Source organism: Quercus lobata, chromosome 4, assembly GCF_001633185.2.
Source record: "Quercus lobata isolate SW786 chromosome 4, ValleyOak3.0 Primary Assembly, whole genome shotgun sequence".
Lineage (NCBI taxonomy): Eukaryota > Viridiplantae > Streptophyta > Magnoliopsida > Fagales > Fagaceae > Quercus > Quercus lobata.
This window is the reverse complement of record NC_044907.1, coordinates 88,842,689-88,864,592: the sequence shown is the minus strand read 5'-3', so window position 1 is coordinate 88,864,592 and position 21,904 is coordinate 88,842,689. Positions and strand designations below refer to the sequence as shown.

Genomic DNA, 21,904 nt, shown 5'->3' with positions numbered 1-21,904 from the left:
TCTCAAACTCTAGAGGAAGGGGCAGAGGTAGAGGAAGGGGAGAACGAGGCAATAGAGATGGCAGCAGACATTTCAAAGCTGATGATGGACAATTTCAAAGCAAAGGCAGAGGACGAGATCAACATTTTGACAAATCCAAGGTAGAGTGCTTTAGATGTCATAAATTTGGTCATTATCGTTCTGAATGTTATACTAGGCTGCCTAAAGACAAAGAAAAGGAACCACAATCAAATTTTGCTGAAAAGAAGGAAGTGGAAACTTTGTTAATGGCTGTTCAAGCTAATCAGGAACCTGAATCTGATGTTTGGTATGTGGATACGGGCTGCAGTAACCACATGTGTGGAAGTAAGTCTTCTTTTTCTTACTTAAATGAATGCTTTCTTTCTTCAGTACGTTTTGGTGATTGTTCCACTATGAAGGTGATGGGAAAGGGTGATATAGAGATAAGAATCACGAATGGTTTTGTAGAAACAATTTCTAATGTCTTTTATGTTCCTGACTTGAAAAGCAATTTGTTAAATGCTGGTCAATTGCAAGAAAAGGGTTATATAATCACTATTCAAAAGGGTGTTTGTGAGATTTATGATCCTACTAGAGAAGCCATTGCTGTTGTGCAAATGAGTTCAAACAGGTTGTTTCCATTGAAGATTACAAGTGTGCAATCTTGTTTAGTAGCTGAAGTAAAAGATTCTTCTTGGTTGTGGCATTTTCGTTATTGCCACTTGAGTTTTGGTGGATTGAAGACCCTCCAACAGAAAAATATGGTGGCAGGTCTTCCTCAGATTAGTATTCCTTTTCAAGTTTGTGAGGAATGTGTTGTTGGCAAACAACATCGTTCTCAATTCTCCCAAGGGAAGTCATGGTGAGCAAAAGTAGCTTTGGAGCTAATTCATTCTGATATATGTGGCCCGATAACACCATGTTCTAATGGAGGTAAAAGATACTTAATTACCTTCATTGATGATTATACTCGAAAAACTTGGGTTTATTTTTTACAGGCAAAATCAGAAGCTTTTTGTGCATTTAAAAGCTTTAAGGCTTGTGTGGAAAATGAAACAGGAAACACCATTAAGACCTTTCGAACAAATCGTGGTGGAGAATATTGCTCAACCGAATTTGAAGTTTTTTGTGATGATCATGGCATTCGAAGAGAGCTGACAGCTGCTTATACACCACAACAAAATGGTGTATCAGAGAGGAAAAACAGAACCATCCTCAATATGGTGAGAAGCTTGTTAACAAGAGGGAGAATTCCAAAATCCTTTTGGCCTGAAGCAGTAAATTGGAGTATTCACATCTTGAACAAAAGTCCTACATTTGCTGTTCAAAATATGACACCAGAGGAAGCATGGAGCGGAAGGAAACCTGTTGTAGATCATTTCCGGATTTTTGGGTGTATTGCTTATGCCCATTTTCCAGATGAGAAGAGGAAAAAGCTAGACAACAAGGGAGAAAAATGCATTTTTCTTGGTGTTAGTGATAAGTCAAAAGCTTATAAACTATACAATCCTAGCACCATGAAAATTGTCATCAGTCGTGATGTGGTGTTTGATGAAGAAAGCACCTGGTCATGGAATCAAAATGGTGTTAAAGAAAGTATTCCAGCAGATTTTGATGATGAAGAGAAAGGGCAGCAGCCTATGGAGAATGAGCAAGAAGAGGAAGTCACTCAAAATGTTCCAATGGCTGATTAAAGCCCACTTGCAACTGAATCACAAAGGCCTCAACATGTTCGAAAAAGACCAGCATGGATGTATGATTATAATGTAGCTGGAATTGATCAATCTGAAGACCCACTCACTCACTTTGCTCTATTTTCAGATTGTGATCCTACCAATTTTGAAGTGGCTGTCATAGAACCAAAATAGAGAAAGGCTATGGATGTTGAAATTACAGCCATTGAGAGAAATGATACATGGGAGCTATGTGATCTTCCAAAAGGGCAAAAAACAATTGGTGTAAAGTGGGTTTACAAGACAAAGTTGAAGGAGAATGGTGAGGTTGACAAGTACAAGGCACGCTTGGTTGCTAAGGGCTACAAGCAAGAGTTTGGTGTTGATTATAAAGAAGTTTTTGCTCCGGTTGCAAGGCATGATTCAATCAGATTGGTGATTGCTATGGCAGCTCAAAACTCACGGCCTATCTTCCAAATGGACGTGAAATCAGCATTCCTCCAAGGAGATTTGAAAGAAGAGGTATTTATCGATCAACCTCCTGGTTATATAAAACTGGCAATAAGCATAAAGTGTACAAGTTAAAGAAAGCTCTATATGGATTAAAACAAGCTCTACGGGCTTGGTATAATCGTATAGAAACTTATTTTTTGAAAGAAGGATTTCAAAAATGTCCTTATGAACATACACTTTTCATAAAAGTTGAGGATGGAGGAAAGATGCTCATTGTTTGCTTATATGTAGATGATCTAATCTATACTGGAAATAATACAGCCATGTTTGAAAGCTTTAAGAAATCTATGATGGTTGAATTTGAAATGTCTGATCTTTGTATGTTGCATTACTTCCTTGGCATAGAAGTAGTGCAATCAGCTAATGGGATCTTTATTTCTCAAAAAAAGTATGTGCAAGATGTTTTGGACAGGTTTCAGATGAAGGATTGCAATCCTGTAAGCACTCCAACTGAGTTTGGCTTGAAGCTAAACAAAGATCATGAAGGGAAGAAGGTGGACAGTACACTTTACAAGCAAATTGTTGGCAGTTTGATGTATTTAATTGCAACAAGGCCAAACATAATGTATTCTGTGAGTTTAATAAGTAGATATATGGAGAATTCAACAGAAATACACTTGTTAGCTGCCAAGAGAATCCTTCGTTACTTGCAAGGAACTAGAGATTTTGGGCTGTTCTACAAGAAGGGTGAAAAGTCAGACTTGTTTGGGTTTACTGATAGTGATTATGCAGGAGATCAAGATGATAGAAGGAGCACTTCGGGCTATGTTTTCATGTTAGGAACAGGAGCTATTTCATGGTCATCAAAGAAGCAGCCAATCGTCACATTGTCAACCACTGAAGCTGAATTTGTTGCAGCAACAGCTTGTGCTTGTCAAGCTATTTGGCTGAAGAAGTTACTTGAAGAATTGTAGTTCAAAGAAGATGGGCCTACTCTTATTTACTGTGACAACAACTCAGCAATAAAGCTCTTAAAGAATCCTGTTCTTCATGGTCGAAGCAAGCATATAGATGTGAAGTATCATTTCTTGAGGGATCTCACAAATGATGGAGTTATTAATCTGGTTTACTGCAGAAGTGAAGACCCAGGTTGCAGATATTCAGACCAAGCCTCTCAAGTTGGCTACATTTGTGAAGCTACATGGTCTACTTGGAGTGTGTTCACATGCTGCCGCAAAGGAAGACTTTGTAGAGGGTTGATTTTTTCCTTTTAAACTGATTTCTGCAGGTTTCAGTTTAAGGGAAGGTGTTAAGATTTAATGTTTTATTTTATAATATTTAATTGGAAGTATCTTTGGATATTTGGTAGTTTGACCAAGCCTATAGGATATTTGGTTATTTGATTTTAGCCAGATTTCATGGCTGTGAAGTGTCTCACGTTGCTATCCTAGCTTGTACGAATTGTGGATAGTGCTTTCCTATTTTATAGTAGTTGTGGTTAATGCTAGATAAAGTGTTGTGATGTAAAGCCTATTTATAGGCTCTTTTGTTTATCAATAACATATTCAGCTTTTATCATTCAACAAGTCCCTTTCTGCCTTTTGTTTTTTCTTTGTATCAGAGTCCTGTGTTGGCACATCCCTTTTGCTTTCTATTTTTTCTTAACTCTGTATCAGACGCAACAAAATCTCACAACAATTGTTAAGATTTTTCCATTCATAAGATTGAAAAATGGTACGGTTTTTATGGTTACAACTTTGGGACATATCTACTTTGTAATCCATAAACAAAAGATATTTTTTTCATTTAGTTTTATAATTTTATACTACTCTTATATAACATTATATATATGTAAAGGCATATAATTTAGTTTGTTTAGTTTTATAATTTTTTTTACTACTCTTTATGTGTGTGTGTGTTATTTTGTGGATTTAAAAATGTATTTATATATTTAGCATGGCCTCACTGAATTTTTTAATTTTTTTTTGCCTCTGGCATTGCGTGAAAAATATAATATCATATATAATCTTATTACCATAATAGGTTCCCTATATACTGACAACAAATTTTGAGTATAGTAGTGATGGGAATGACGAGCTTACATCCCACAGACGAAACTAACACTAATGACGAGGAAAGCACCCATAACGAAGGCGTCCTGAATAACGAAGAAACTAGTCATCACTGACGAAGGCAGGGGAGTCATTCAATGACCTGGGCAGTTACCAAATCAACCAGGCAGACTGTTGGGAGCCTCTTAAAAGCCTCATTATTGGACAAGAGGCGTTACCAGGGAAAACATTAACAAACACAACGGCTAGCCCCCAAAGCCACATATATAAAGCCCTCACATTATCAACAGAAGGTACAGATATACATTCACACTTTGAGAGAGCACTCTGGTTTTTTATCTTGTTCTTCCATTTTTCATTTCATAAAGTGCTTTCATTATTCTGACTTTGGCATCGGAGGCATTGTGGCAGGCACCACACCGGTGACCCTTATAGAGGATACATTCGCATCAACAAGGAGTTCCATCTGCCCACTTTGACTGACGAACTCGCGCTTCATCAAGTAGAATTTTCGAAAAAATCAATGTGCTTGTTCTTCTCAAATATGGCCAAATTTGGACGTGGTGATGCAATGAACATTAAGGTAAGACTTGGATAATAAATCGAAATTTATTGATTCCAAGAAACTCCAGTATTCTAAATATCCGTACATCCATGTTATGGGACTGGTAGTAGATGTCAAACGGTGGAGGCTACGGTGTAGCCCCGCCGAGAACAATGAAAATCCTAAGCTAGAACTGCCGGGGGCTTGGGAACCAACGTGCAGTAGATGTCCTCTCTCACCTTGTGAGGGAAAAAGCTCCCAAAATTTTGTTTCTCATGGAAACAAAACAATCAATTGATGAGATGTGAAAAATTCAAGCAGACTTACCATACCGGTGTATGCTAGCAGTTCCAAGTATTCATAGAAGCGGTGGGTTAGCCCTATTTTGGATGGAGGAGATAGACTTGCATATCCAAACTTTCACTCTTCATCACATTGATGCTCTCATATTCAATGGCTCAAATACCTCATGGAGATTGACAGGTTTCTATGGATGGCTGGATGGATAAAGTAAACATGAGTCATGGCAGTTACTCAAGCACGTTCACACTAGAAGTTCGGCTCCTTGGATTTGTGTTGGGGATTATAATGAGATCATGGCATCAAACGAGAAGCAAGGAGGATTTCCAAAACCATTGAACCAGATGCAGGTTTTTTGAGCTACACTCCTACATTGCGGACTGGTGGACTTGGGCTTTCAAGGTAATATATTTACTTGGAATAATGGTAGACCTAGAGATGCATTTGTGCAGGAAAGGCTTGATAGAGCATGTGCCACGGTCGAGTGGAAGGAAATCTTTCTAGTAGCTCGTGTGACTCACCTTCAATCATTTTATTCTGACCATGTGCCAGCCGAATAGGAGGAGAAAGATACCAAAACGATTTGAAGAAAAGTGGGCCACCAAATCGGATTGTGAGAGAGTAATTCAAGAAGCATGGATTATCAAAGTGGGGCATGGCAGCCCTATGTCAATTCTTTTTGAGAAAATAAAAAAAAAACCAGATTTGCTTTGGTTAACTGGAGCCGTGCAGCATTTAATACCTCGAAAACAGTAATTCAGGAAAAACAAAAACAATTGGAGGCCCTATGCTCCCTCAATAGTGCTGATCAATTACCTGCAATTAAGGGATTAAAATCCGAGATAAATGATTTGTTGCATCAGGAGGAATTGGCATGGTGCCAACGGTCCCGATCCATTTGGCTATCGGCTGGTGACAAAAATACGAAGTTCTTTCATCAAAGGGCTAGTCACCGAAGACGCAAAAACCAAATCATGGGGAATTTTTATGAAGAAGGTAACTGGAATACTACGGAGGGGAGCATAGCCCAAACTGCAGAACACTATTTTCAACACCTCTTCACCACTTCCAACCCAGAAGACATTGAAGGAGTACTAAATTTGGTGGATAGACGGGTCTCCCTAAGTATGAATGCCTCTCTTCTTCAACGGTATACTCAAGAGGAGGTTAGAGAGGCCCTATTCCAAATGCACCCATCCAAGTCACCAAGCCCCGATGGTATGTCTCCATTCTTTTTTCAGAAGTTTTGGCACATTGTAGGGCATGATGTCACAACAGCTGTACTGTTAGTGTTAAACTCTGGCCATATGTTGAGAAAAATGAATCATACACATATAGTGTTAATTCCAAAGAAAAATGACCCTACACACATGGTGGACTATAGACCCATTAGCTTAGCCAATGTAATATCTCGAATCATATTAGAGGTTATTGCTAATCGTTTGAAGTTTATTTTGCCAAATGTGATTTCTGATGCCCAGAGTGCTTTTGTACCAGACCGTCTAATCACTGACATTACTACTGTAGCATATGAGTTACTTCATAGGTTGCGAAACAGGAGGAAGGGAAAGAAGGGGCAGATGGCGGTGAAGCTGGACATTAGCAAAGCTTATAATAGGGTGGAATGGGTCTTCTTACAACAAATGATGATGAAATTGGGCTTTGCTCCTTCTTGGGTCCAGTTGGCAATGGAGACGGTGACCACAGCTTCGTACTCAGTTCTAATAAATGGAGAGCCAAAGGGTTTTATCACTTCTACTAGGGGGATACGACAATGTGACCCTCTCTCACCATATCTATTCCTCATGTGTGTGGAAGGCCTTTCAGCCCTAGTGAGAAAAGCAGGGGAGACAGGAGGGTTAAAAGGAATCAAATCTAGCCAAAATGGAGTATGGGTATCTCACCTCCTCTTCGCTGATGATAGCCTTTTATTTTGTCAAGCAACAATGGAGGAAAGCCAAAAACTATTACAGTTGTTGGCACAATATGAGGCTGCATCTGGTCAAGCAATCAATAGACAAAAGACTTCCCTCTTTTTTAGCAAGAACACGAAGCCGAAGGTAAAAGAGCAAATAAAACAACTATTTGGGTCAAGAGTTATGACAGAATGTGAAAGATATCTTGGGTTGCCAAAGGCCACAAGTAAATCAAAGGTTAACACCTTTAAAGACTTACAAGAAAAAATCACCAAGAGAGTCATGGGATGGAAAGAAAAAACTATTTCAAACGTAGGAAGAGAAGTTCTTATCAAAACTGTGGTACAAGCGATACCTACATGCTCCATGAGTCTATTCAAACTACCATCTTCCATTTGCGACAACATCAATTCCATGATGGCCAAATACTGGTGGGGTCAAAACCAAGATGAACGGAGGATACACTGGATCAATTGGACGAAACTGTGCACTGCAAAGAAGGAAGGAGGACTGGGTTTCCGTGATCTTCATGCTTTTAGCCTATCTATGTTGGCAAAGCAAGCGTGGAGATTAATCGAGGAAAATCATTCTTTGTTTTACAGAGTGTACAAGACACGTTATTTCCCAAACTCATCTTTCATGATGGCTGAGCTAGGGAATAACCCCTCCTTTGTGTGGCGCAGTCTATTATCAGCAAGGGATGTCATTAAGGAAGGCACTAGGTGGAAAGTGGGAGCTGGCCGTAGCATTGGAGTATTCACACACTCATGGCTATCACGCACCCCTGTAACACGAATTGAAGTACCACCAGATATGAAGGTTTGTGAGCTAACAGACCAAGACACAAGACAGTGGGACCGGGGAAAAGTAGTTGCCATGTTCACTGCCCAAACCAGGGATGAAATCCTCTCCTTGCCACTCAACAACACTAATGGCCATGACTCTGTTATTTGGATGGAAAACAGGGCAAAAGGATTTACGGTGAAATCAGCATACAAGGTGGCCTATAGACTGCGACATCATCACAAAGCAGAGCACTCAGCAGCCAGAATCCACGGATCCACTTGGAACATGATCTGGACGCTAAACGTGCCGCCAAAAGTGCGCACCCTTATATGGAGAGCTTGCTCAAATTGCTTGCCTACACGGGATAATCTACACCGCCGTAGAGTGAGCATAGACCGGACTTTGCGAAATGTGTAAACAGGAACCCGAGACCACCTCGCATGTACTTTGGACTTGCCCATTTGCAAGGAATGTATGGGCTCTGGTCAGAGGAAGAATTCAGAAGAGCAACAACGGTGTAGACAATTTTTTCCTCCTATTTAGACAGATGCAAACAAAAGTAAGCAAGCAAGAACTGGAATTATGGGCGACCACGGCCTGGGCAATATGGAACGCACGAAATAAGATGATCTTCGAGCAGTTCCAGACCCACCCAAAGGTAATCCTGGAAGGGGCGACGGGCTTGCTTGAAGAATATCAAAGTCTGATGGAAACACAAAGGATAGATTGATTTTTGTTTCAAGTAGTTTCCTTTATATTGTATTTAAATTCCCACTGTATGGACTCAGCATAACTAAGTGGCTGGGGCCACTTAGTTAATTCTTGTGAATGGTAACATATCAATTATCAGTATGCCTCAATACATATAAATGAATTTAGCGATATTATAAATTCTATACATGAGACTTATTAATTGATATGTCATCAATCATAAAAAATTGATAATCCAAACTGTTATTTATTATGTTGTTGAAGTAATACTAATTACATTCATTATCAAATTAATTTAAAATCATATTTATTATGTCGTGTCACCAACTCAATCTAATCTTTATGATTATGAGGCTTAAGATAAATGGGAAAACCATCAACTGGAATAGGTGATAGTTTGCAAGTAATCTTTTCATCCGAAATTGCTTTCTCCCACTTGAATCTTGTCACCACATTATGCATAAAAACTAGTATTTCTAATCGAGCATACTCCCTCCCAGGGCAAATTCTAGGTCCTCCTCCAAATGGTACAAATGTGTAAGGTGCTGGACCATTACTTTCAAATCTTGAAGGATCAAATTTCTCAGGATTGGGAAAGTATTTAGGATTTTTGTGTGTTGAATGTGGAGTCCAATATGCCTACAGCAAAAACATGGAATCGGAACATTAATAATCATTATTAAAACATAGAGAATTTCTATATAATTAATTTGGCTCATGTACTGGTACGTGTCACATACCTTCCACCCTTTAGGAATAGTAAATCCTGCATAAGTGAAGTCCGTTATAGCCTCTCTAAATGTTCCTGAAGAAGGCGGTATTAGCCTCATTGCCTCACGCGCCACATTCCAAGAGTACTTCATTTTCTTAATGTCATCCCAATTCAACAAAGCATTCGGACCCTTAGATCTTGCAATTTCCATTTGCTCTGTTTAACAATATGACCTTATTTTCGTTAGATTAATCTTTCTAAATCGCATTTATGAGATATGTCACATATGTCAAGAGCTACATTTAGCATACTAAATGAATTTTTTTGTATTTTTCTTAATTACTAGCTACAGGTGGCCGCTAAAAGATTGGGCCACTATAGTTGATTGTGCACGCGCTTGTGTGTATTGATAATGTTACACTTCCCTCTTTAATAATTTTTTGTTAGATATGTATTTTAACAGAATTACATTTTTCTATTTAGTTTCATACTTGCAAAACTCATTATCATCATAAATCAATAATTATCTTATTTACAATAATTTAGAATTCTAAGTCATTGTAATTTAAAATTATCCACAAAACTTGAGATATAGAGTTCGTTTGAATACAACTTATTTTACTGAAAACTGAAAATATTGTAGTAAAATAATTTTTAAATGTGTGAATAGTACCGTGGAACCTATTTTTAATGAAAAAGTTGCTGAAAAATGAAATTTATGAGTCCTGTGAACAGTATACGGGACCCACTGATGTGCTCGGTACACAGGAAATATGTCCAACAACTATGGCTAAAAAAAAAAAAAAAAAATAGAGGAAAACGCTGAAAAGTGAAAATGCAAACGCGCAAATGTGAATCCAAACACTCACATAGATTGAATAGTAAATAATATTTAAGTAATATGAAATTTGATATGCATATTAAACATAATATTATTAGAGAATTACACCGATTATATATATATATATATATATATGTTCTCTAAATTGAAATTGATGTTAATCTACGATATACTATATTAAATGGTAGATACGCTTATGATGAAGATCTTTTAAAGCGAAAGAAGTCTAGCATAATAGTGTTTTAACGGAAAGAAGACGTAGGCCCATAATAGGTCGAGAAGAAGTACCTTTTAAGACCTCATTGTAAACATGAGGGAAGTCTGCTAGATACTTCAACACGAATGTGATAGCAGAACTAGTGGTATCATGTCCAGCAAGAAGTAAGCCCACAATGTTGCTAGAAATTAACAAGTCGTTCATAACTGATCTGCCGTTCTCATCTAATGCAAGAAGCGTGTGAGTTATAAAGTCACGAGCAACCGTCGCATTATTCTCTGATAGCAGATCTTTCTTCCTCTGTTGGATTACTTCTAAAAGCTCCTGGTGAATAACTTTGCCTGCTTTAATGGCGCGGTTAAAGATTGTGCCTGGGATATTTATAGGCACAGACGTTAAACCATCTACGATAAGGGCAAAGGGATCAGCAAATGTTGTCACATGGTTGGGATCTGTGATACTCATAAACAACCTACAAGCCAGTGCAAAGGTATACTTCATTGAAAGTGGCAAAACCTTGACTTGTTTGTAAGGAGACCAATCTGTCTCCAAGTGTTTCTTTGCCATGGAGTCCATGATAGGTATGAAATATTGAAGAGTTTCTGGCATGAGAAATTCAACCACAGCCCTCCTTATTTTGATAGAATCTTCAGGGGAAAAGTTTTCAAGAGATTCTGGAAGGAGAACTTTTAGAAAGAAAGGCGGCAACCAAGAGATGACATATTTGTTCTCATTGGAGAACAGAAACTTGTTTCCCGAAGCACCACAAAACACAGCCATGTTCTCACAAAACAGTGAGGTTTTGAAGAGTTCCTGCGAGCATTTGCTCATTCTGTCGTTAATGAACATCTCTGGTGTGCCTCTTTTCCCAGCCATGACAAATTCCAATGTTTCCCCAATCACAGGCCATCCCTTTTTACCTGGTGGAAACTTGGCACGAGTTGATTTTTGCTTATAGATGAGAAAGATGAGTGAGAAGGAAATACAAAGGAGTACAAGGTGCAGCAGGTTTGAGAAGAAATCCATACCAACTTCCACACCCTCTTGCCCGCACAAATGAGCAAGACCTAATTCTCCAAGTTCCAAAGGAGGTTAGGTAAGTGGTGGAGCCAGGAATCTTATGTTGGGGCCGAACTATATATTCTGTCAAGATAAACTCAAATAAAAAATAGACACTTTCCTAAAAAATCCATATAATATATATGTGTGTAAATATAAAATATATAAATTGTTTGTAAAACTTCATCCATGTTTGACAAATCAATATCATAATGTTATAATTGAAGTATCATATGAGGTTTTTTTATTTCTTGATAAAATCTTAAGAATAGGAAGTTTCAACCAAATTGTATATATTATCAATGTTGAATGATTTGAACATATTAATTGGAATTGAAATTGAGCTAAAAATTAGGGGTCCTACACTTCTACTATTTACTCACAAAACTTACTACCTAACTATTTCATTCTATTGCAATTGTATATCAACTCTAAACTCTCTTTTTTTAGGAAAAATTACTAAATTATTTGATCAATGCTTTCTTTTTGGGGGGGGGGGGGGGCAACTCCTTTTTTTTTTTTTTTTTTTTTTCATATAACCTTTAAATATTTATAAAATATACTTAAATTGTAAAAAAAATTAAAAATTTTGGGGGGGCCCATGTGGCTCCGCCACTAGTTTAGCTAGAGCCTGAACAATATCAAGCAAACCTATCACAATAAGTATAAACCTTGAAATTGTATCTAGCTACAAAGTAGGAATTGCCAAATAAGCACTAAATTAGGCAAACATAGTATTTAGCCTCACAAATAATATTTTTCACTTCCAAAGTTTCTCAACCAATTCATTCACAAGGCATATATAGGCTCCAATTTATAAAATTAACCCATTCAATATCATCTCCTTAATACTAAAATCTTAACAATTTATGAGTAACTTCTATAAGATTTACACAACATCATCAAGAGACCCATGAAATCAAAATCACAATATTCTCCAACACAAACCATTTAAATATTTTACTAGCTCCAAATAACTCAATAAAAATTATATTCACCATCTATTTCACATTAAGTGCCTGTTTGGATCTACGTTATTACGCGTCTGTGTTTCACAATTCACGTTTCCTTTTATTTATTTATTTTTTTTAAGCCATAGTTGTTGACTTTTCTCCCATAAACAGTGCATGGGTACACTGTTCACGGGACCCATAAACTTCACTTTTTAGCAACCTTTTTCATTAAAAATGGGTCCCACAGTACTATTCACACATTTAAAAATTATTTTGTTACAGTGTTTTTAGCAAAAATAAGTTGTATTCAAACGGACTCTAAAGAGCCCAAATCCCAAAATCTTCACCACTTAGATAGCCACCATTGTAAAAACTATAAACTCACACATCAAATAATTCCACTAATACAAAACTCATACATATAAACACATAAATATCATTTTCGAAACTCATAAATCACATGGGTATTATTACCAAAGCTTAGATAAATAAAATAAAATAAAATAAAAAAAGTCTCTAGTAAAGCATATAAACCCACCAAAAATATTGGAAATTTTTATCTCAAATAGTAAAAATGAGTGAGCCTTACCTTTTTTTTTCTATGAAATTTTTTGGAGATCTTGTTGGAAAAAAATGGGTGTGAAAGTGCTGAGAAGTGATATCGGTGGGAGAGTAAGGGAGTGTGAGAGAGTAGTGTATGTAAGGAAATGAAAAGAAAAGAAAAGAAAAGAAAGATGTATGAGACCCTTGATTTGACCGGCCAAATAAGGAAAGATATTTGTGAGTGCGTGGTGGTAGGTGGCTCCTTAAAAATCTGATCCCTTTGTTTTTTTTGCGTTACATAAGTAATATATTATTTTCTACTCGGGAAGAAGTTGACCCCGTTGTTTTCCCTTATTATTATATTACAAGCCGACAGGCAAAATGGAAATAAGTTATTTTCCATGTGTGTCGGCTAAGCTTTGATTAATTGCCACCTAACCCAAAAACAATTGTGATTTTTAAAATTTTTAAAGCAAGGATGCATGTATTTTTTTTTTTTTTTTTTTGATACGAACATGTATGTATCGTTATTATTATTTTTTATTCTGCAGTTGCGTACTTTGCATTTTGCATAGTTGCCACATTACGTGAGTGAATATGTAAATATTGTTTGAATAAGCTCAAAAGGTCTAATAACTGACTTTTTTTTTTTTACTTATTTTATTTATTTATTTATGTTCTTTCCAAACTTATGGTAGAGGTTTAGCAGAAATTACCTGCTGCCCCTTATTCTTCTTTCTTATAATTAAAAGCCAAACGGTTATTTATTATTTTCTATTTCATAAAGACAAGTTTGTATCTTTTACACCTGATTATTGCAATATCTTTTCTTCCATTAAAAACAAAGACAGAGAGAGAGAGAAACTATAGCATACAGACACAAATTTCACACTCAAGAGAATTATTAGTGATATGCCAAAAAGTAATTTTTTTTTTTTTTATCCTTCTCGCTCTCTCTCTCTCTCTCAATCGCTCTTTCACTCTCTCTCTCTCTCTATATCGATCTCTCTCTATCGCTCCCTCTCATAGCTCATTGCGGTCATGGCTATTAATCAATTTCAAAACCTTTCTATTTTTCTATTATTTTCTAGGCAACCAAACAGAGTTCTTGACTAGGTTTTTTTTTTTTTTTTTTTTTTTCCTTTTTTTTATGATTTTTGTTTTGATTTCCTCATCAAGTTCATCGCCATCGAATTGATTTCACCAAGCCGGTACTATTACATTCAGATATTCACACTTTTCCCTATCCAAACCCTTCGATTAGGTGCATTTGCATTGGTTAAGGACTTTATGAGTGATATGCCAAAAAGTGGTGTCATCGGTAAACTCAAATATTGTAAAAGATGTTGCAAAATTTTGTGTCTATAGCATTAGTTAAAAAAAAAAAAAAAAATTATAGCATAAATATTATCCATCATATTCAACCATTGCATGCCTTTGAAGCTCGCTCCTTGGTTTTTTTTTTTTTTTTTTAATTGCAAATTACGCCCAAAATTTAGGGGTAATTTTGATTTTATTCCTTAAAATTTCAAAATTTTAATTCACTTTCCTAACATTATCTATTGTTTTTGTGAGGGGTAAAAGACCTGGAGGCCCATGTCAATGTCTGCATTGGGCCAAGGGCCCAGCTCAAAGAAAAACCCCTTCTCGGCCATGGGGAGAATCCTCCTTGGCATGGATGTAGCCGAGAATAAAGGAGACAACCTGCCACTGGTAGTAACACTCCAAATCGTTCCACGAAACAGGAAAAGTACTAAAGCAAAAAAAGACAACGGAGAAAGTGAAAGTGTTTGAGGGGAAGACTGCCATTATGGCATTCAGTGCCTTGAGCCTGACACAACCATACTTTTCTCCCTTTACAACCACTCCCAACAACTGGAAGGAATGGTGGATGGGACAAGTACCTACCCTAGGGACCCTATTTAGGAGGAAGGAAACGACTATAAAAAATGAGTAGAGGGGAATAGAAAGGTGGGGCGGAGACTCCCCAACACACCAGAGGCACCAAAAAAGGCTCCCCAGACCATGCCGAGGACCAATCCTCTCAGATGAACCCAGTCCATCTCAACCTGATCGTAAAGAACACTATGATGACCGTTGTCCATACACTAAAGCCTAGCTCTTTGGCCCTCTCTACAAATTCATTGTATCGGGCTCTCTGGTCTAAGGTCTCACACATCTTGGGCAAGGCCTGAAAAAGGTGACCCTACAGTTTTGATTGGGAATTCTTCTAGCCATGCTCATGTTGAGATGGACATTAAATGTCAGCCTAGCCCAAAACAACGTAGTTTTAAAGGGATAATAGTAGTTGTTTTTCCATGTCAATAAAAAAATTATTTGATACTTTATGTACTTCTTATTATTTTTCCAGTTTCTTTTTCTATCAATTATTCATTTTCTATTTGATTTTCTTAGGAAACAAACATAAATACAACAATCTTTCCTGCCTTCTCTTGTTATCTAAATAGGAATCCAACAATCTCACGTACTATTTTTTAATAATCCAACAATCTTACATATAAAAATTACATAAATAATTGTATTCAAATCACAAGGGGATATTCTACGTATACAAAAATTCAATCACAAAAATTTATATGAGAGTGAGAATGCTTTAGAAAATGATAAAGAGATATCTTCAAGAGTTGAGTGAATTAAGTGACTCTTCTTTGCTCATCCTTTACAAGGAGATTAATTTGCACTTGATCATGTTGTCATTTATGACTAACTGCTCCTTTCTAGGAAATAATATCACATTCTAGATTTAGTGGTGAACTTTAAAATGTCTTTTTATACACTGGCACAGATGATTGCAGAACTCTTTTGCAATTAAAATGTCTTTATACTTAAGTTTATGATCTGAATGTTGCTTGTGCTTTGGTGGGTCCATGAAATGAGCTTGTTTTATGGACTTTGTTCGACTCTGTTTACACAGGCTCCTGATGAGCCATTTTCAAGTTGGGCTCGGGCTCGAGGTATTAAAAAACCCCATTGATATTTAGTCTCTGAGCAATATTTGTTTGTGACTGATAACTGAATTAAATATTGTCCAATTTGTTCTGTGCCATTTCTGGATTAGGGCATTTACATCTGGGATGCACGAACGCGGTAAAACGCCCACCGCACCCGCGTCCGACATGGCCCGACGTGGCAACGCGCAAGGCACGTCGTTGCCTGCACGTCGATGCCGTGTCCAATTTTTTTTTTTTTTTTTTCATTTCACGATGCGGGCCGACTCGTGTTGACACGGGCCGACTCGTGTTGACACAGGCCGACTCGTGTTGACGCGGCGCCGATGCGCGCTAAATCGGGCTAATTCATGCCGACTTGGGCTGTATCAGTCCATATCAGGAGAAACCGCCGAAACGCCAAAATTCAAAAAAAAAAAAAAAGGTGCAAAATCTTCTTCTCTTTCTCTCTCTGTCTTGTTTTCCTGCCTCTACTCAGTCTAGATGTTGCATAAACTGGTTTAAGAAAACTAAAGAAAGGTTAAAAAAAGAAAAGGCATGAACTAGGAAGGGGAGTGAGTAGAAGACAAAAGTTAAGAAGACGAAAGAAGAAAAAATTTGTAGAAGTAAAAGGTTGACTTGGTGTAGAGAATTTTTTTTTTAAATTAAAAGGAGTGGTGTAGATTAGGCTTTGGAAAATGGAAGCCTTGGGGAAAAAAAAATAATAATAATAAAAAAGGGTAAAGTTGATATTCTGATGAGACCAAACGTGATGTGTTGTTGACTTGTTGGCATTGGAGTGGCTGGTGAATGGAGAGAATAAAAAGAAAAAGATTTTAATATTGTGAGTTGTATTTAATTTATGATCATCATGTTTTAGTTATTATTTACTATTATTTTTAAATTAGATATATATTTATATAATGTGAAAAAGTATGCTTAGCAATATATTAAAAATAAAAATAAAAATATATTTAATAATTTTTTAATCGCCGAGTCCTGCCGCACCCACACCCACCTTTTTCAAAAATTGCCGAGTCTCGCACCAACACCCGAGTCCCGAAATGCACCCGTGCTTCATAGATTTACATTTGTATTTTGCTCATTATTTCAGGCAACTGTGACCCGACATCAAATATTTTCTATTGCCTATGTTTACCAGGGTTTGGAAACATGTTGTCCAGAAAGGGAATACGGTCATTGATGCCACTTGTGGCAATGCTTATGATACTTTAGCAATGGTGTCGCTGATGAATCAGCCAGGGGATGTGTTTATGCAAAGGATATTTAGAATGATGCTTTAGAAAATACTACAAAACCCAGATTTTATAAGTACAGTTTCATGCAAAAATCCATCAAAACAGAAGCAGATATTGAATTTTAGCACAAAACCCAAATGGCCAAACACCATTAATATTCTGTTTTGTCCTTGAAAAATTGAAACCAAAAAAAAAAAAAAAAAACCATTTTTGTCATATTTGAAATTCTTCTCCATTAGTCACTTTTACAAAACACAGAAGGAAGTGAAAGAGAGAAAAGGGGTACCAGAAAGAGGAGAATCATGTGGAGTATGATTTTGAGTAGAAGTGAGTCCATTCAGCTCAATGGGCCGCTTCACACAGAAGCAGAGGTTTTTGGCGCTACTCTGTGAAACGTTTCTTCGAGAAGAAAGCGAGAGTTTCTCCACGAAACCAATAAAGGGTTTCGAAATTACAAGTGAATGTGAACAACAAAATCTAAGCGATAACATATCTCTCTCTCTGTGTCTGTGACAGAGTCTACAAATTTAGACTGACAAAGTGATAATTTCATTCTTTGAAGTATATATGGTGCGTTCCGACTTTGACAGCATTTTTATTTTTTATTTTTTTTAAGTAATCATGGTCCAAATTTAATACATAAAAAATAAAAAAATAAAAAATAAATTCAAAACATATATGGCTATATATAAATCGTTATACTATTTTGGTCTCTAAAATTAGTTTTTTAGTTTTAAAATTTTGAAAGTATATTTTTCGGCCCTAAACTATTGAAAATGTTTTATTTTTATACTTAAAACTTTAAAAAAAAAAAAAAATTATCACTAAACTATTAAAAAAATACTCTTTTTTTATTTATATTTTTGTCCCTAAACTATAAAAAATCTATTTACAAAACTTAGGGATGAAAAATGAACTTTCTAAAGTTGAGAGATGAAAAACAAACTTTTGGTAACTTTTAAGGATTAAAATAGTATTTTAGTTTATATGAAAGTGATTGTCCACTTCTCATAGCATTCCTAATAAGTTGAAATTAAATCTAAAAAAAAAAACTTTTTTGTTTTTGTTTTTGTTTTTTTAAAAACGAAAAACACTCACTCACACACAATGAAGATGAAATGAGGTTCTAGCATAGGCACAAATATTTGAGTGAACACATTGGTCATAATATGTTTCATAGTTGTTGAAGTGATAAAGTTTTTAATAGCAAACAATAAACTAATGTCAATGAGCTCACATAAGATTCAATAATAATTTACCAACTCAATTGTTGTAAACCATTATTTTGTGCCTAATATTAGAGACATTGCTCACATTCTTTTAGAGGTATGAGTGATTTCTATATTAAAAAAGAAGTTTTGAAATCAAATGTTTCAACTTTCAACCTACCGTTTGATTTGATTGTGAAGAATTTTATGGCATAGTGTTTATACGTTTTCCAATTCAAAAAATCTGAAGTTTCAAAATTTTAATTTGTAGGGTTTCAAAGGGTAAAGGGAAACAAGACTAAGGTTATAAACATTTCAAAATTTCATAAACTAATTTTTAGAATAGGATAGTATTTCAAATTTATTGCATTTGTTCTATAATAATTGTTCTTTATTATTAAACCAAGACATCAATTGGATTTTAGTGTAGGCAATAACTGAACCATATATCTCTTATTCAACAATAAAATATTTTATCGATTAAGTTAGCAAGAACCCACAAAATATTTTACCACAGTTGGATGTGCATTATTGCGGCTGAATTGAATTCTATGTAACATGTTATCTTTTTGCAGATGCATCCAGTATCCATAATGAAGGATGAATGTACACATGTATACTTTGTAGGCAAAGGTTGCAAGCGGAATCTGGTGTGACATTTGGGCAAATTCACAAGGTAATCTTCTTTGAGATTAGTATTTTAGCTGCATATATAATGGAAGACAATATCAATAATTCTAAAATTTTCAATTTTCAAGTTATCGTTCACTTCCAATGAACTGTGACTTGTCATTCATGACGTAATAATGATCTCTTAATAAGAAATAAATTTTAAAATCAGAACTGGAGAGATGTAAACCAACTTTGAACTTATAAATTAATCCATTCCTATTCAAGAATAATAGTAGCATAATTATAGTGATGATCTTTTCTTTTTTTTCCAAATGGTAATTAGTTTAAGCTTGAACATTATTTACAGGGAGTCAAGCTTCAGAATAGCAGAATTGTCAGATTGAGAAATGAAGACATTAAAAATTTATTACACCGTAAGAAGTTTTACTTGGTTCTTGATTTAAATCACACACTGCTAAATTCTACTAAGCATAGAGATATGACATAGAAGAAGAAAATTTAAAGAGCCAAATAGATTCTTTGCAAGTTATTTTTTTCACCTTTATATTTGATTATTCTTTGAAAGTGTACTCAGCTTTTCATTTATCAATGTTTTCAGGAATATTAAACATATTTACTGAATTACAGTCCTTTATTTTTTCTTCAATTTTTTTTAAAGAGAATTTCAATTTATGATGTCTGCCTCTAATGATAACTATTTATCAAAACCAGTACACTAATCAATTTTTGGTGTAAGTGAAAATTGAACACAAATCTCTTATTCAACTATAAGACTTTAACGTTTTTATTGTAGTTCTCTTCCCTGTTTTCTTCTCCTCATGGTAGGAGCGTTTTCATCTCACTATGTGGTGAGTTTTCTTCTCTTCTCTTCTCCTAACTAGTTAGGACAAGGCAAGAGGTTTTTATTTTCCAGTGTTACGTGGTTTTCCATTACAATTGTGAAGACTACCTACATTGATAGAACTATGGAATCGGAGGTACTTGAACGCATCCAGAGTATGAAACTAACTATGGATGAAGATGAGGTCATGGCAATTTGGCCAGTGAGGAGAGACAAGATTTTGGAGGAGTTCTCCCTAAGCTTGATAGGATGTTTCCTCACATCAAAGTCCATCAACTTTAGGGCGGCAAAGAATCTGATACGGTCTATGTGGAAACTAGGGGATGATTTGAGGATAGTAGAGATGGGTGATGGGATTTTTCAGTTCAAGTTTTCATTGGAAAGTCAATTGGCGTGGGTGTGGAATAATAGTCCCTGGTGCTTTGACAACCACCTATTGGCTCTCCGCCGATGGGAAAAAGGAATGACTGTGAGGTCAGTAACCTTTACGCATCAACCATTTTGGATTCAAGTATGGGGCTTGCCCTTTGATTTAATAACGGAAGAGGTAGGGAGGGATATAGACAATGGCATTGGGAAGCTAGTGGAGGTGGACTGCAAAACTTTCCAAACTGAACAATCTCGCTTTCTTCGAATTCGTGTGGAAGTACCATTGGATAAGCCGCTTCGACGAGGATGCCTAATGATCAGTCCCGAAGGTGATGAGGTTCGAGTGGCATTCAGGTATGAAAGGCTAGCTGGGTGGTGTTTTAACTGTACGAGGATCGGCCATGACCATAAGGAGTGCCCATCAACTGTTTCAACTGAAGGTGGTGAAAAACCTTATGGGGAGTGGCTGAAGGCTGGAACTTGTGTGCGACAAGATAGGCTGAATGTACGACAGACACCATCATGACGGGAACAGGGAAATGCGCCGCCAAGAAGCAAGAATCAAGAGTCTGGCTCACCAAGTGCTAAACCGGCTGAAATAAAGGAGTCCGATACAACTAAAACAACCTAGTCTGATACGGTTCAGCAAACCGAAATGCCTAGTCTGAGTTTTGCGCAAAAACTAAGGAAAAAATTGGCTTTTTCCCTTTTTAAAAAAACAATCCACCATTTTTTCCTATTTCCCAAACTAATTAGGGAAATGTCCCTCTTTTAAAACTCGATTTTCTCAAAATCAAGTTAAGCCCTATAGTGGCATTTTTAAGGAGCTTATAGTGACGTTTTAAGGACCTATAGTGGCGTTTTATAACTCGATCTCCATGAAGTCTAGTTATAGGTAAAAAAAAAAAGAAAAAAAATTGCATGTAACTCGACTTCATGGAGATCGAGTTACAAAACGCCACTATAAGTCCTTAAAACGTCACTATAAGCTCCTTAAAATGCCACTATAGGGCTCCAGAATAAATTTTTTTTTTTTTTTTATTATAACTAGATTTTGAGAAAATCGAGTTTCAAAAGAGAGGCATTTCCCTAATTAGTTTGGGAAATTGGGCAAAATGATGGATTTTTTTTTTTGAAAGGGGCATTTGCCCATTTTCTCCCAAAAACTGATATGTCCCAAATCATGCAATCATTCCTCATTTATTGCACCACAGCTGGACAACAATAATGACCCAGTTACAAAAAAAATCCATTCACTACCAAATTTAAGTGTGATCAACACGATTAATGACTCAGTTACAAAAAAAATTTCACTCACCACCAAAATTAAGTGAGATCGAAAATCATGGAGAGCATTTATTTTCGGTCCCTATCAGTTACAGCGCAACAAAGACTCACACCAAAACCCTAACAACACAGCCATGCGAACCAAAAAAAGACACCCTTTAAACCCACATGGACCAGACTGGTCCGCCTTCCCTCTACACCATGCATGGCTAATTGTAAGGGTCAGAAAATAGTGGGTGCCAAACAATAGTATGATTGTAATGAACATGGAGCCTGGAAATAGAATTATGCAGAAAGCAAGTGGTTCATGACCATGGAGAACAATTCAAAAACCATATTACCAATGGTGGAGGCTGATGCTCAACCTCGCTGGACGCAATGATCGTCATAAGCTGGAATTGCCGGGGGCTTGGGAATCGCCAGGTAGTTGAGGTTCTCGCCGAGTTGGTGAGGCAGAAAGTTCCCACAGTTTTGTTTCTCATGGAAACAAAATTGTCTGTAAGAGAAATGGAGCCTATCAAGAGTGAGTTGGGCTACCCCTCTATGCTGGCTGTATCAAGTGAAGGTAGAAAAGGAGGG

General features: G+C 36.4%; 3 protein-coding genes across 3 annotated transcripts; 2 read left to right on the top strand and 1 right to left on the bottom strand.

Annotated features, from left to right (window-relative positions):
- Nucleotides 1–2,586: 2,586 nt before the first annotated feature.
- LOC115984037 (secreted RxLR effector protein 161-like) lies at nucleotides 2,587–3,269 on the top strand. The gene has a single exon (XM_031106913.1). It carries the CDS (start codon nucleotides 2,606–2,608, stop codon nucleotides 3,098–3,100), a length of 495 nt encoding a protein of 164 aa, XP_030962773.1. The 5' UTR covers nucleotides 2,587–2,605; the 3' UTR covers nucleotides 3,101–3,269.
- Nucleotides 3,270–8,788: 5,519 nt separating this feature from the next.
- Nucleotides 8,789–11,251, bottom strand: LOC115986093 (beta-amyrin 28-monooxygenase-like). The gene is made up of 3 exons (XM_031108956.1): nucleotides 10,297–11,251; nucleotides 9,196–9,383; nucleotides 8,789–9,094 (listed from the first exon to the last, which is right to left on the bottom strand). Exons 1-3 carry the CDS (start codon nucleotides 11,249–11,251, stop codon nucleotides 8,789–8,791), a joined length of 1,449 nt encoding a protein of 482 aa, XP_030964816.1.
- Nucleotides 11,252–19,793: 8,542 nt separating this feature from the next.
- Nucleotides 19,794–20,564, top strand: LOC115986092. The gene has a single exon (XM_031108954.1). The coding sequence runs from the start codon at nucleotides 19,794–19,796 to the stop codon at nucleotides 20,562–20,564; it is 771 nt and encodes a 256-aa protein (XP_030964814.1).
- The last annotated feature ends 1,340 nt before the right edge of the window (nucleotides 20,565–21,904 follow it).